The sequence below is a fragment of the Tyto alba genome, unplaced genomic scaffold (genome assembly GCF_018691265.1).
Source record: "Tyto alba isolate M040663 unplaced genomic scaffold, T.alba_DEE_v4.0 Super-Scaffold_33, whole genome shotgun sequence".
NCBI classification, from domain to species: Eukaryota; Metazoa; Chordata; class Aves; order Strigiformes; family Tytonidae; genus Tyto; species Tyto alba.
The window spans coordinates 17,121,643-17,135,672 of NW_024881308.1; the positions used below are offsets into that span (position 1 = coordinate 17,121,643).

The 14,030-nt window shown below is 46.9% G+C and overlaps 1 protein-coding gene across 3 annotated transcripts; it reads left to right on the forward strand.

Annotated features, from left to right (window-relative positions):
* The first annotated feature begins 290 nt into the window (after window positions 1-290).
* KIF3B (kinesin family member 3B) lies at window positions 291-13,661 on the forward strand. 3 transcript variants are annotated; one of them, XM_042800959.1, is made up of 9 exons: window positions 291-547; window positions 4,854-6,292; window positions 6,867-6,968; window positions 7,632-7,754; window positions 7,866-7,984; window positions 8,216-8,329; window positions 9,023-9,128; window positions 9,338-9,516; window positions 9,785-13,661. In XM_042800959.1, exons 2-9 carry the CDS (start codon window positions 4,910-4,912, stop codon window positions 9,876-9,878), a joined length of 2,220 nt encoding a protein of 739 aa, XP_042656893.1. In that variant the 5' UTR covers window positions 291-547; window positions 4,854-4,909; the 3' UTR covers window positions 9,879-13,661. The 3 variants fall into 3 exon arrangements, with proteins under 3 accessions (XP_042656893.1, XP_042656894.1, XP_032858074.1); XM_042800960.1 differs by having other exon boundaries at window positions 10,559-13,661; XM_033002183.2 differs by lacking the exon at window positions 291-547 and adding an exon at window positions 1,035-1,284.
* Window positions 13,662-14,030: the final 369 nt, after the last annotated feature.

Genomic DNA, 14,030 nt, shown 5'->3' on the forward strand with positions numbered 1-14,030 from the left:
TTTTGTATTCACTCATGAGGCGCTTTGTTCCTTCCTCCCTCGGGGGTGCCCGGTGCAGCGGGTGCCTTTCCCTGCCCGGGTGCAGCAGCTCCGCGGCCCCTTCCCTGGCTCGGCTTGGGGCAAAAAACGGCCCTTTTGGGTCTTTGTGGAGGGCGAGGCTGCCGGGGGGGAGGGGCGGGGCGGTGGCCCCTTTGTCCCGGCTCCATCCGGGGCCGGTCGCTACGGAAATGGCGGCGTGGGGGCGGGCGCGCGCGTTGCCAAGGAAGTGCGTCAGGGGTGGGGGGGGCGGGGCCACCCCGCCGCTTCCGGGGCCGAGGGAGCTCCATGGTGACCCGCGGGTGCGTGGGCCCCGCCGCCCCTTCGCACGCGTGGGCACGGCCTCGCCGGCCGGGCTGGGGGTGGGTATCCCCCCCGCCAGCCCTTTCCTGCCGCGCGGGGGAACCCGTAACCCAGAGACGAACGCGGGGGTCGCGCACCCGCCGGCTTCCCGCGGGAAGGGGACACGCGTGGGGCGCCGCGCTGCTGCAGAGGGAGGTGGCCGCCGGCGGTAAGTGACCTCGGGGCGCGGCGTGCCCCGGCGGCAGGGGACACGCTGGGGCAGAGGCGAGAGGAGAACGGTGATGGAGGGGGCGGTTGGCTTCGGGAGGAGCAAAGGACACGAGCAGCTAAGCCAAGGCACTGCGAACCCGCAAATATGTGAAAGGTTTACGCTGCAGGAGAGCGATGGAATGTGTTAGGCGGTAGCTGGGGACGTGCGGAGAGATGCAAGGAAAGGGGTTCAGGCGGCACCAAGAAAATCTCCCTGAGGTCTTCAAAGCCAAGGCAGGAGGCGGCGAGGCCTGGGGACCGCGGGCAGTGGGGGCGAGCGTAGCGTTCCCCGGGCTGCCCCGGCGCCGGCACGCTTCTGGGGAGAAGTGGCAACCCCCGCGGACATTCAGGTTGTGGCGTTGCTTATTTTTTTTTCAGGCACAACTTGGCGTCGACCGAAATAAAACCGCGCGGCTCCCTGCCCGCCCTCCCCTCTTGGTTCCTCTGCAGCGCGTTTGCAAACACGTTCCTCTCAACCTTGGCCTTGACTCTCAGGGACCCGACCCAGGTGGCTTTAGGCTCAGCTGATTTCATGGTCGAGGCGTGCTCCCCGTGCCAGGAGAGCGGGTGGCATGGTGGCCTTCCCCGCTCTTCTGGCCATCCCTGCCCAGCTGCTCCCGAAACGGTGCTGGGGAGTTTCTGGGGAAGGCAAACACTGCTAACTTAATTGGGTTTATTTCTCAGTTACACGCCAGGGTAAGTCTGAGAAGAAATATTATTTTTTTATGCTTCCAGTAAACTTCACAGCAGCAGCTAAAGTAATTGGAGATGATTCATGATAGGTTGTTATGAAAATAGCCCAAATCAGGGGTAAAATAAGTTATTCGTGACTATAAAAAGAGACTTGCAAGTGAAATGGGGAAAGGTGTGAAAAGATTATCAAGCTCACATTGATGACATATACCCAGAGGAACAGCAAATATACAACATAATTTATGTTCAGTGTGTACTTCTGCAACGCTGTCACGGAGGGGACATGCTGGATATTTCAATTCTAACTTCCCGGTGAGCATACAGATGGCAATGTCTACTCTTGTAACGAAAACCCGGTCTATGTAAAGATTAGCTTAATTCTGATCATTATTAGTCACAGTTGCTTACAAAAGCGGCGCTTTGGATATTAATGATATAAAATAAACCAAGGCTCTGCTTTTCAGAATTCATGCCTAATTTATTTGCCATTGTGAACATTCGCCGCAATAGTGCAGATAAATGAAGTGGCAGTTGTTATGTGAGCTTGTCTGGAAAAAAAATTGGCTTTTGTGAACTTGAACTATAGGAATATCTCTGGTAGATCTGGAAGGAGAAACGTGTGTTTGTATATACAGCTACTCACGATGAGTAGCGGGAGAGTTGCTTTTCATGATTCTGTAAGACTTGTTCCCATTTCACATGTTCTTTCTCTGTTGGCGTTCTGGAATACATGTTCCTGGTGGGTCAGACAGTAAGGTCGTCTTTATTTGAAGTTGTCAATTAGGAGAGAAATGTTTTTATTCAGTAGCAATCCAAAATTCCCGTAGTAGTTTGAATTCACTGTGCAGGTTGCGAAGTGCTTCTTCTGGATGATTGTCCAGTTTGGTCAATTCAGTGCACGTTCCTCATCTTCCTCCTGGTAGCTACCACGTGCTTTTGTGGGAATAGCGTGGAGCAAGGAGCTTCCCTTCACAAAACCAAGGAAATTCCAAAGGCCATATTGATGTTTCTGTACAATTCTTAAATAAGTTTGTTGCTCTTTTGTTATTCTTTGTAGTGCAGATGGACAGTCTGGATTTTGGGCTAGGAATGTTCTATTTCCTTTCTCAGTCCTCTAGCTCTGCTTCTGAAGTTCTCTGTCACCTTATTTGAGAAGCTCCCCTGAGACATGCAATTACTGAGTGAAAAACAATTACACAAAATCCATGGGCTGCTGCCGATCCAGCTGGTAGTGGAACAGCGAGAACATCCTGAGGAGGCCAGACCGAACACGTGCCAGCGCTACCTGGGGTTTCCAGCATGCGTTAGCTTTACATTTAGTTCCAGCTGGCAAAAGAATTTCAGAGCTCTTCCTGAAAGATGTTTTTGGAGGAAAAAAAAAAAAAAAAAAAAAGCTTGTTAGAAATGAGACAACATTCCCCAAGCTGTGCTGTTTAGATCTTCCGTGTAAGGCTGTCGCTTTAGCAGTGTCTTTCTGTTCTGTTTTAAATGGCAGCTCATTGTGCTGATGGCTGGGGGATGCAACAGCGAGTTTCTTCCTCTCTGCCCAGGGTCATTGAGGACTCGGGTCTGTGAACTGGTTTTGTGCAACCTGAGTTTAGGTTGGTGCTGGATCTTGTAAACCTGATTCACTTGGAACACCAGAGCAGGAGCGTGGAGTGTGTTTCAGCAGGTTAGCGTGCTTGGGCAGAGCTGGCTTATATGGGAAATCCTCGTAAAAGTGTATTGCCAAAAGAAAAAGTAATAGCATAGATTTGTGTGAACAGTTGAGCTTGCAATATCTAGAGAAAGTACGGCTGCCTTCAGTTTCTCTGTAAAAACAGATGCATGAATTCTAGCTGAGGAGGCCACACACTCCTGTTAGTTTGCAGGATCCTTTCACAGAGGGCAATCACATTGCAGAAAGAGGAGGGCGGGCTCGAAGGACTGAGTGCTTTATGAAATTTTTATAAGTGTTGTGGAAGGAGCTTAAACTCACCTTCAAAAGCCTGAGAAGGGCAAATCCTGGCAGGTGTCCACTTCACGCCCTGATGTCCTGTGGTTGCTCGAGCATTAGACAAGGCATAATGTAGATTACTCCACCTTCACAGCTTCCCCCTCCCCTCCGTGCTGAATGCGAGCGGGCAACGCTGCTCTCTAAGTGTGCTGATGATACTTGTGCAAAAAGTACACATGCAAGATCACCATTGAGCGGGCAGCTGGGCAGTGGAACAGAAAGACGAGGAGTTCTGGGGCCGCGGGTGTGCCGAGAGCGGCCGTGCAGCGCCGTGGGGAGCGGCTGTGCTTCGCCTGGGTGCCCCCCCGGGGCGAGCACGGGGCCAGAACTCACTTTCAGTGTTGGGGTGTGAAGGGCCCGAATTCACGGGGCTGCAGCGGTGCCCTCGGTGGGGGCACAGCACAGGCACCCTACGGCAGCACGCACCCTCGCCTCGCTGCAGTCGGGTGGTGGAAGTACTCCCCTTCGTTGCCCTCTGATTTCAGAGCCCACCTCGCTGGGGTAATTCACTCCCCTTACTGGTTTGTTTTACCACATTTGCAAGCGTTGGAAGACTGTGCTGCATGGGGCTGCTTTAATGATTTCCTTTGGAGTGAGCTAGATTGCAAGACTGAGTGCAAACTTTTCCGTAACAATTATTTGCACTTGATTCTTGACAGAAAGGAGAGGTCCCATCATTTTTCCCAAGTGTGGAAATGCAGAATATTCAGCGGATGTGATGCCTGGAAATGGACAGACTACTTAATGATTTTATCTTGAATTCTCGTAGCTGCCATAGCCCAGTTAAAGATGAATTATTCTGTAAGCAAGCTTCTAGAAAGTGCCTCTAACAGTGTAACGCACAAGAGGAAAAAAGCATTTGGGCGGCGTTCCAGGGAACTGCTGTCACTTAAGAAAACACAGGCATAGGTTTTAAACCTTCTGTGGCAGGATGGTCCTGATGACACATCATATCACATCACGTCACGTGTGAGGGAATTGTGATATAAATGTCTCAACTATATGAGAAGTTTTCATCAATGCATAGGAGGCGTAAGAAGAGGCAACTCTGAAAATACTGTGTTTATAATTTACAATCTGTCTTGAATTTTGGTAGGTAGGTGAAGCACTTACTCAAAGCACCTGACAGATTCCCTTTCAAGAGCCTGAGCAATATGCAGAGAGCAAGCCTGGACTGGATTTTTAGAGTATGAGATGTAAAACAAAAAGTCTGACTGCAAAGGGAATCTATGGCGAAGTATTATTTTTATAAATAGTCTGAAATGTATTATGATTATTGTGAAGGGTCAAGAAAAGGATCTCTACCACTGTAAAGATGTGATTTGATGCAGATTTTTTGGAGCAGAGCTTGTAGAAATGATACCGTGCAGTGGAGAGGCTTTGGTAAAATAACACTGCCTCAGTTCAAGCCTTTTTAAAGTTTTCATGTTGTACGTTATTTTTATTCTTCAAAATTCCTTGCATCTTAATGAATGCAAAATGCGGCTTGGATAGATGAGTCGAATCTTTGGCTTTGTGAAAAATTGTCACCTGCAGAGAACTGCCTTCACATATTCCTCCTTTGTTTCTGTTTTAGGTTTCTAGCGCGGGATCATCAATCGGTCAGATCACGCCAGCCACAGAGCTGCTGTCATGTCGAAGTTAAAGAGCTCTGAGTCTGTTAGGGTGGTGGTACGCTGCCGGCCAATGAATAGCAAAGAGAAGACAGCTTCGTATGAAAAAGTTGTTAACGTGGATGTCAAGTTAGGGCAGGTCTCGGTGAAGAATCCGCGGGGAACATCTCATGAGCTGCCTAAAACTTTCACCTTTGATGCTGTGTATGACTGGAATTCCAAACAGGTTGAGCTCTACGACGAGACCTTCAGACCTCTCGTGGACTCTGTTCTGCAGGGGTTTAATGGGACAATCTTTGCATATGGGCAGACTGGGACAGGGAAAACATATACGATGGAAGGGGTGCGTGGTGATCCTGAAAAAAGAGGGGTCATCCCCAACTCGTTCGATCACATCTTCACCCACATCTCTAGATCTCAAAATCAGCAATACCTAGTTAGAGCTTCTTATTTGGAAATATACCAGGAAGAAATCAGAGACTTGTTATCAAAGGATCAGTCCAAGCGGCTGGAGTTAAAGGAGAGACCAGACACTGGTGTATATGTTAAGGATTTGTCCTCCTTTGTCACGAAAAGCGTCAAAGAAATAGAGCACGTCATGAATGTGGGAAACCAGAATCGCTCTGTCGGTGCCACCAACATGAATGAGCACAGCTCTCGATCTCATGCCATTTTTGTGATCACTATCGAATGCAGCGAGTTAGGACTTGATGGAGAGAATCACATCCGTGTTGGGAAACTCAACCTGGTAGACCTTGCAGGCAGCGAGCGGCAGGCTAAGACTGGAGCACAGGGGGAAAGGTTAAAGGAAGCTACTAAAATCAATCTCTCTCTTTCAGCTTTGGGCAATGTTATCTCCGCCCTGGTAGATGGCAAAAGCACACATATTCCATACCGGGACTCAAAGCTGACTAGGTTGCTTCAAGACTCATTAGGTGGCAACGCCAAAACTGTGATGGTGGCCAATATAGGCCCTGCCTCTTACAACGTAGAGGAGACTCTGACAACGCTGAGATACGCCAACCGTGCCAAAAACATCAAGAACAAGCCGCGAGTGAACGAGGATCCTAAGGATGCTCTGCTGCGAGAATTCCAGGAAGAGATCGCTCGACTCAAGGCTCAGTTGGAAAAACGGTCTATTGGCAAAAGAAAGAGGAGGGAAAGGAGGCGAGATGGGGGGGAAGAGGAGGAGGACACTGAAGAGGGTGAGGATGAAGGAGATGACAAAGATGACTATTGGAGGGAGCAACAAGAAAAGCTGGAGATTGAGAAGAAAGCTATAGTTGAGGATCACAGCTTGGTAGCAGAAGAAAAGATGAGACTGCTGAAGGAGAAGGAGAAGAAAATGGAGGACCTGAGGCGAGAGAAGGAAGCAACAGAAATGCTGAGTGCCAAAATCAAGGTAGACTTCTTCCTTGGCATACTTTTTGAAAGCAATTTATTGAGGCTGAGGGGAGAATAGAGAGATTCCCAATTTGGAAAGATATTTCACAAGAAGTTGCCAGGATAGTGGTTTGTGTTTAGATTGGAAGATTTTGAAATAAACTATTTCTAGACAGAAGTTGCAATCTCCACCATTAATTACATATTTCAATATTCATGAGTTGTTGCATTGTTCTTATGTGCTGATCTTGTAGGATCCTAAGCAATCAGCACAATAAAATGGGATGATACATCTTTTCACAAGCTGTAGCACAAAAAACGCTTCATTCTGTCACAGATCATCAACAAGTTTTTTACAGGAGAGCACGAGTCTTGGTTCTTCAGGTTTGCCACACATTGCAGTAATTCTAAACAAATTACTGTTCCATTCATCATACAGTTTTATAGGAATTTTAATAAATAGTAATTCTTGCAGCAGCTGACTTAAAAGAGCACATTAAGTAAGGGAGATGCCCCGAAGTTGTATCGGTACGAAAGAAAGTTACATTCTGTTGTCACCGAGAGAAACTTCTGACCTTGGTTTTTCCTTTCAGGCAATGGAAAGCAAGCTTTTGGTGGGAGGGAAAAATATTGTGGATCACACAAACGAACAGCAGAAAATCCTGGAACAGAAACGACAGGAAATTGCAGAACAGGTACAAGGAAGAACATTTGCTATTTTCTATAAACAGCCTAGCTGCATAACTTTTATAAAACATTGTATCAGGAGAAACTATAAGAAAATTTGTCCAGGGTTCACCCTAAAATCGGTTTAATGGCAACCATTAATCTCAAAAAAAAGGAGGAAGGGCTTGTGTCCTATTTATCGTTCTATGAAATATGTAAAGAAGGTTTATAATAATTTTTACATTAAAGATTTATGTCCTGTCTTGATTGGAGCTGTCTGTAAATGGAGAAGAGACTGTAAGACCGCAGAGAGGGACAGTTCAGCCATTAGCTCAAGGGAGGGATGTTTACTATGTGCTAAAATTTTATTTTCTGTTATGCTTTTTCTGTTGGTAATTCTTTAAATGCAATGACTAGTACAAATTGATAAAAATAAAAAAAATAAATCTAAATGTGACATTTGATTCCTTTTGAGCACTTATCCACGCTATCTGATTTTAATAGCAAAATAAGGACAAAGAAGAGTTAATGCCTCTGGTATTTCTAAGGCAAGAAATAGGAAGAACTAGAAGCTAAAGCAAAAGCCCTGGAACCCAGGGAAGTAAAAACATCCTGAATGTTGGTTTCACGTGTGTCAGCCTGGAGGCGGTAATGTAATTGTGGTCTTTAATATTGTATGTCACCTTCTTCAGAAACGTCGGGAGCGAGAGATCCAGCAACAGATGGAAAGTCGGGATGAGGAAACACTAGAGCTGAAGGAGACCTATAGTTCTCTTCAGCAAGAGGTGGACATAAAGACTAAAAAACTCAAAAAGGTAAAAAGAAAATTATATCCTGTCTAGTGAGTTAGGAATAAAATCAGCTTGCGTGAGGAAGTGAAAAGAACGTTGGCAAGTTACGACTTTGGCTCTCGCTGTCCGTTCCAGTTGTTTTCCAAGCTGCAAGCTGTGAAGGCAGAGATCCATGATCTCCAAGAAGAGCACATCAAGGAGCGCCAGGAACTGGAACAGACCCAGAATGAACTTACCAGGGAACTAAAGCTAAAGTAAGTCCCACCACTTAATGGCCTGCTATTAACTGTAACACAGATGGTTTCTTTGGGTGGGGAGTGGAGGGACTGCATTGCTCACGCTTGTGGAACAAGATTTAAACACGAGAAGACTAAAACAGTCCTCCTTTTCCAGGGCTGCATTAAGTCAGTGCGAGAGGAGCAGTGAAGAAAGTCATCTGCTAATTATATTTCTTCTGTATTTCTCATTTTTGTGGTTGCACATAGGCACCTGATTATTGAAAATTTTATTCCCTTGGAAGAAAAGAATAAGATCATGAACAGATCATTCTTTGATGAAGAGGAAGACCAGTGGAAACTGCATCCCATAACCCGCCTGGAGTGAGTGCACTTCTAATCTTTTCTTGGGATGGAATTATAAGTCACAGAAAACCCTCTAGCTGTCAAGAACAAGGTACCCCAAAAGAGGGATTGAACTAGGGATTTAAACTGACCTTCTAGAGTTTGTAACTTCTTGATGCACAATGAAATAAAAAAAATTATTCCTCTTAATAGGTTGAATAGCATAGGAATATACAGGTAGGGGAATTCTGGGACGATGAAGATTTTTCTTCTAGATGACCACAATATTTATATGTAAAATACATATAATAGTGCATTCACCACTAAAATAGCAGTAAATTTCTATCATATTTCTTTCCTGTTTTAGATAGGAAAGCCCTCAAAAATAATCATCATGATGAGAGCTGCGGCTAGATCTTGGATCTTGCCTCTCTACACAGAAAGTTCTGTACAGCAAATTTAGAAAGTTGTCTGCAGCTGAGTGCAGCTGCGGTCTGTATAGTTAAAGTACGTAGAAATCCTCCCCTTTGTGCGGGGGACAGATGACACAGGATAACTATCTTATCTTGTTGTCTCTGACTGTAGAGAGCTGTTCCTGTGAATGTAGCCTAGGTAGATCCTGCTCTCTCGAAACATATTTCTGTGTGGAAGTTGCAGATGCTTTAGCTCATAAACTCCAAGAGGAGTTTCTGCTTTTGGTTTGTAATAGACCGAGTATCTGGTTTTCTCTAGTAACCAGCAGATGATGAAAAGACCGGTATCTGCTGTAGGATACAAAAGGCCACTGAGCCAGCACGCCAGGACGTCCATGATGATCCGTCCAGAGGCTCGGTACAGGGTAAGCCCAGATGCGGTTACAACCTCCACGTGTTCACCCTCCTGAGCAGGGGAATGCGAATTTCAGAGGATTGATAGTTCTGCTACGGGATGTAAATTTGTACAGTGTCCTGCATACATTTATAAAGTACTTCAGAATAAGCTTCTGGAGAGAAAAGAAACAATTTGTATGAAAATGTGCAGACTTTGATTCTGCTTTTACTGTCTCAGGCAGAGAACATCGTATTGCTGGAACTTGACATGCCCAGCCGGACAACGAGAGACTATGAAGGTCCAGCCATTGCTCCCAAAGTTCAGGCGGCTCTAGAAGCAGCTCTGCAGGATGAAGATGAGATACAAGTGGACGCTTCAAACTTCGAGAGCACTTCAAATAAAAAACCAAAACCAAGGTGAGTTGGACTTTTAGTAAGCAGACTAGCCAACAGTAGAGGTGCAAGTACTGCTGCTATCCGGCAGCACTTCTCGTCAGTGAAGTTAAGGTGAGCTTGGCTGTAAAGCAGAGACAGAGGGAAAGGAAGATAGGACAGAAGAGAAAGCTGAGACTGATTAGAGAATAAATCCAGTAAAAAAAAATCAGCTTTTGGAAGATTAATTTTGACAAGTAACAGGTGACATTGTTGGGGCTTTTTGTTTATTTTTTCATTTTTACTTCTTCAGGCCTAAAACTGGAAGGAAATCAGGGGGATCCTCTTCAGCAGGCACCCATAGTTCTCAGCTCTACCCACAGTCCCGAGGGCTGGTTCCAAAGTAAAACCAGCAGATCCTCTCCAGGGCGCGAACAGCCTTTGCCTTCTGAGAGCAGAGACAAGTAAAAACCTGCAGAGAGAGCTCCCAGCCAGCCTCCAGCCCCTTTCCCCTGGAGATGGCCTCTTTGCTGGTTAACTGACTTGAGCCAGTCCAGGTGCACTGAGCCACAGGAAGATACGTGCTTGCAATTCAGCATTTGGCCTCTGTGGGAAACAGATTTTAGTTAGGAAATCAGAAATGCATGAGGTACGTTAAAGTGTATTAGAAGCAATGGGAAGCATGGGGATCACCTCACAGCATCACCGTCTCTCCTTCTGCACTAGCCCTTTTGCTGCACTGGGCTTTTTTTGCTGTTGGGCAATAAGAAGACAGAGTTGAAAGTCATCTCAACAGAACCACCGCTCCAGACCTCCATAGTGAGAACCAAATGAGGCTAAAAAGCAGAGGATCTGTTCTAATTTGACTAGGTGCATAGTTTTTCCTCTTACTGCCTGAAAGGCTGGCATCATCATTTGGGCTTAAGAAGTTGGTCTGAACAGGCAGGATGGCAGCAGTCAGCATGTACTCACCACCAGATAGCTGTGCCTCCCTGTAGAGCTATAGGACAAAAAAGGGCTCTTGAAAGCAACTTTGTGCTCTCTAGAAAGGAAGCAGTAGAGACTGAAGTCCTTTCCTTGCTTACAGGCCTAAGTAAGAGCTCCTCTAAACTGCCCTCCTACAGACCTCACCCTACCAACAGGAACCACCTTGTCAAAGGATACGTCTGCACACCAGTGCCAGCTCCACAGCTTTCTTCCTCTCTCTTCCCTCCATCTTTACCCCTGGCATTTGAAACCAGTGTCCATGTGAAGTCTTTAAGCTGTGGGGTGGCGTACGGCCGTTTTCTCGTGTCTCCCACTGTTCATGGGAAGTGTAGCCTTGGCTCAGAGCTACCTTCCTGGCGGGCTCACGGGGCTGGCTCTGCTCTCCCCTGTAAGCTGGGCAGAGGGGAAAGCACCGTAACGTGGAGCTGCCTTTGAGCCTGCTCTTCGTGTGCATGTGATCCCTTCACGTGGCATCTGAGGAGGTTCAGCGTTCGGTACCTTTTGTGCCTCACCTGTTCCACGTTAGCAGCTTTCCCTTTGCACCTCCCAGCCCACGCAGGGCCCGCTGGGAGCGAAAGCACATGAAACCGAGTCTGGGTAACGGACTCTGGTGTTAATTCCAGGGGTTTTACTTTGAAAACAAGGGAGGAAGAACTCCTGCTTTTGACAGTCTCTGTGCAAAGCTGCCCTATGACTAAAGCAGGCTCCTGTAACACTGCAGGCTTGTGTGGCAGGTAGCAGGCGGTGGAGCTGCCACACTAAGGACAGAGTAAGGTGTCCCTGTCTAGTGTCTCACAGCTCATTTGTAAGTTTTAGTTCACTGTATATTGAGACTTGGGATGTTACTTTTTCTGGTTGCTGTTGGCTGTCATCCTATGAACATTTTTACCTATTTCCTCTCCCTCACTGACGACTTGCTCCAGACTGACATGTGTGAGTGTATGAGGACTTGCCTGGTTTTAGAAATGCTCTGAGGTGTGGACTCTGCCTTGTGTGCTCGTTAAGTATCCGCTGAGCGACTTCACCCAGGCTGGAGAGCTTCATCCTCTCTGACCCCCATGAGCAGAAGGAACCGAACGCTCAGCACAGCTCACCTCTGCATCTTGCGGGCATGGTGCCTCGGTGAGCCAGCTGCCCAGGCGGGCCCGCTTAAACGCTAACTCGGCTGCTTTGATTCATGGAGTGCTTTTCTGGACCACAAGATTAATATATATATATACACACATACATGCATATATACATGTATATATATTAGTTTTGGTGGAGGAAAGAGGAGTTTGCTTATAACTGAGAGAGCAGGCGTTTGACAAATTTCTTTCAACCTGAACACGGAAACCTGGCATAATCTTCCTTTTTACAAAGCACTGTTTATGTACAGAGAGCCTTTTAATTGGCTCTTGTTGCATAGTATGTCACCTTCTCTTCCCTCTCCTCCTTCTTTCTCTCTAGCACATAATCTTCTGTACTTGGACGTTTTAAAAGATGATTGTATGGTGTAAATGCTCAGAGAATTGAAATGAAACAAGGGGGTGTCTAAAATCTGAAATAGCAATGAAATACATAACCACGTATATGTACATACCTATGTACACGTATGTTTTATGTGAATAATGCATACACAGACCTCTCTGTGTCTGCACATGCGCACACTCTTCCTCAGTCGCTACTATTCCATAGGGAATTCTATATTAAACTCGTATGCTGGAAACTCCCCTTGTGGCAGGCCTGGTATAGTGGAAATCGCCGTGCAAACCCCAACTGTTCTCGTTTTAGTGTTGATAAGCTAGCTGGTTAATATGTCAGAAAGGCTCTGCTTTTAATTCTGTAGACATTCATTAGCAAGGTGAAAGAAATTCAGTAGGGTGGAAAAAGAATAAAACTGCATATTTAGTCATTGTATTTAAATTGGAGCTGTGGTTGGAGATTCAGTTAGTGTATTCATGAGCAATCTCAGATTGTTACAGAAGCTTTTAGAGTCTCATTCTGATGGACTTACCCATGACCAGATACTCAGTGGCACTGATGTTAAGATAAAATACATTGTCTTAAGCTGTACAAAACATACTGAGCTCTGGGTTGAAGTTTTTAAGAAACATTCCTGCCAAGTCTGCCCCTCTCTGGGTGTTATCTGAACCATCTGGGCTTCCTGCAGGTTAACGGCCAAAGACAGGAAATCCAGCCGACTCCTGGAAGAGGCCCTTGGACAGTGCGTGCAGTCACAGTTTCTGCATAGGAATGTTTAACATCCTTCTTGTCTTTGCTCTGATCTGTATAATGCGATCTTTTTTTAAAAAACTGACGTGGAGCAGAAGTCGGCCCTTGGCTCTGGGAGCAAGCACCGCGTGATGCTGAGGCATAGCAATTAAAGCACTTTCTTAAAATCCTTCACATAGATCTAGCGCCTTTTTAAAAATATTTGCATGCTGCTTGAATCTCCTAAAACACATACCTCTGTCATAGCATCTCGAGCTACGCTGATGCATTATACAGATCAGATCAGGCTTGTGTTCAGTATTTGTTTTAGGTGTAGTAAATCTGCCTTCACTGAACTAGAGTGCTTGCCAAGTGCCAGCAAGACACCTGCAAGCCCGGATCTGTCCTCTCCTCTGTCTGTGATGGTTAACGTGCGCCAGGCGTTAAACGGTTCAGCGCGACTCCTGTGGGTCTGTTTCTGCTGTGTTAAAACGCAAATTGGAAAAAGATAACCTGCAAAAGCCATAATTAGGTGTGGAGATGGAACCGGAATGAGAACGCTGGTCCTGTCTGCGCTGCACCACGCAGCCGGGGGGGCTAACCCTCCGTGGTCCAGGCGCTTACTACCTTCTTCGGTCCCCAATTTGGTTGGGAAGCAAAGTGCCCGAGGCTCTTCCCCCGCCGTCCATGTGAGAACTCGCAGCTCCTCGGAGATACACAGATCTCCGCCTTCTCTTAGGTGATCTGTAGACAAAGAACCTGTCAATAGTTCTGTCCATAGTTTTACAGCTTATATTTATTTGTATCATCTCTTTTGTCTAGGAATGTAAAGTGATCCTAAAATACAATGTGTAATAAAGTCAATAAGATTTATTGCATCTATCAAAACGTGCCCATTTTTCATTCTTAACGTGTAAGCAATGGCAGGGTTCAGCGACTTCACGTTTTACGAAGCCTTTTTGTTATTTTTCTTCGAAAAAAATAAAGCCTCTGTGTGAACTGAATTATTATTAAGCGGTAAAACGTAACTGAGGGTAGCACTGCCTGACGTTGTGTTAGCGGCCGGCACATGGCACCCGAGGGACCCGGCCGGTGTCCCCCGCCGCGGCTGCAACCCCCCGGTGCTTCTCGCTAGAGGGAAGCAACGAGGGCAGCGGAGGCGATTAACCAACTCCAGCACCTCCGCCCATGGCGGTCCGGCCCCTCAGGGCATAACGCGGCTCCGGAAAGGCCGGAGCCCTCAGCCGGGGAGCGGCGGGGCCCGACATCTTCCCCGCTCGCCGGAGCCCGCCCTGCCAGGGCCGCTCCACCCCCCCCACCGCCGCGGCCATGAGGCGAGGGCGAAGGCAGGGGCCGCTCCCGGCATGCCGCGCGGCGCG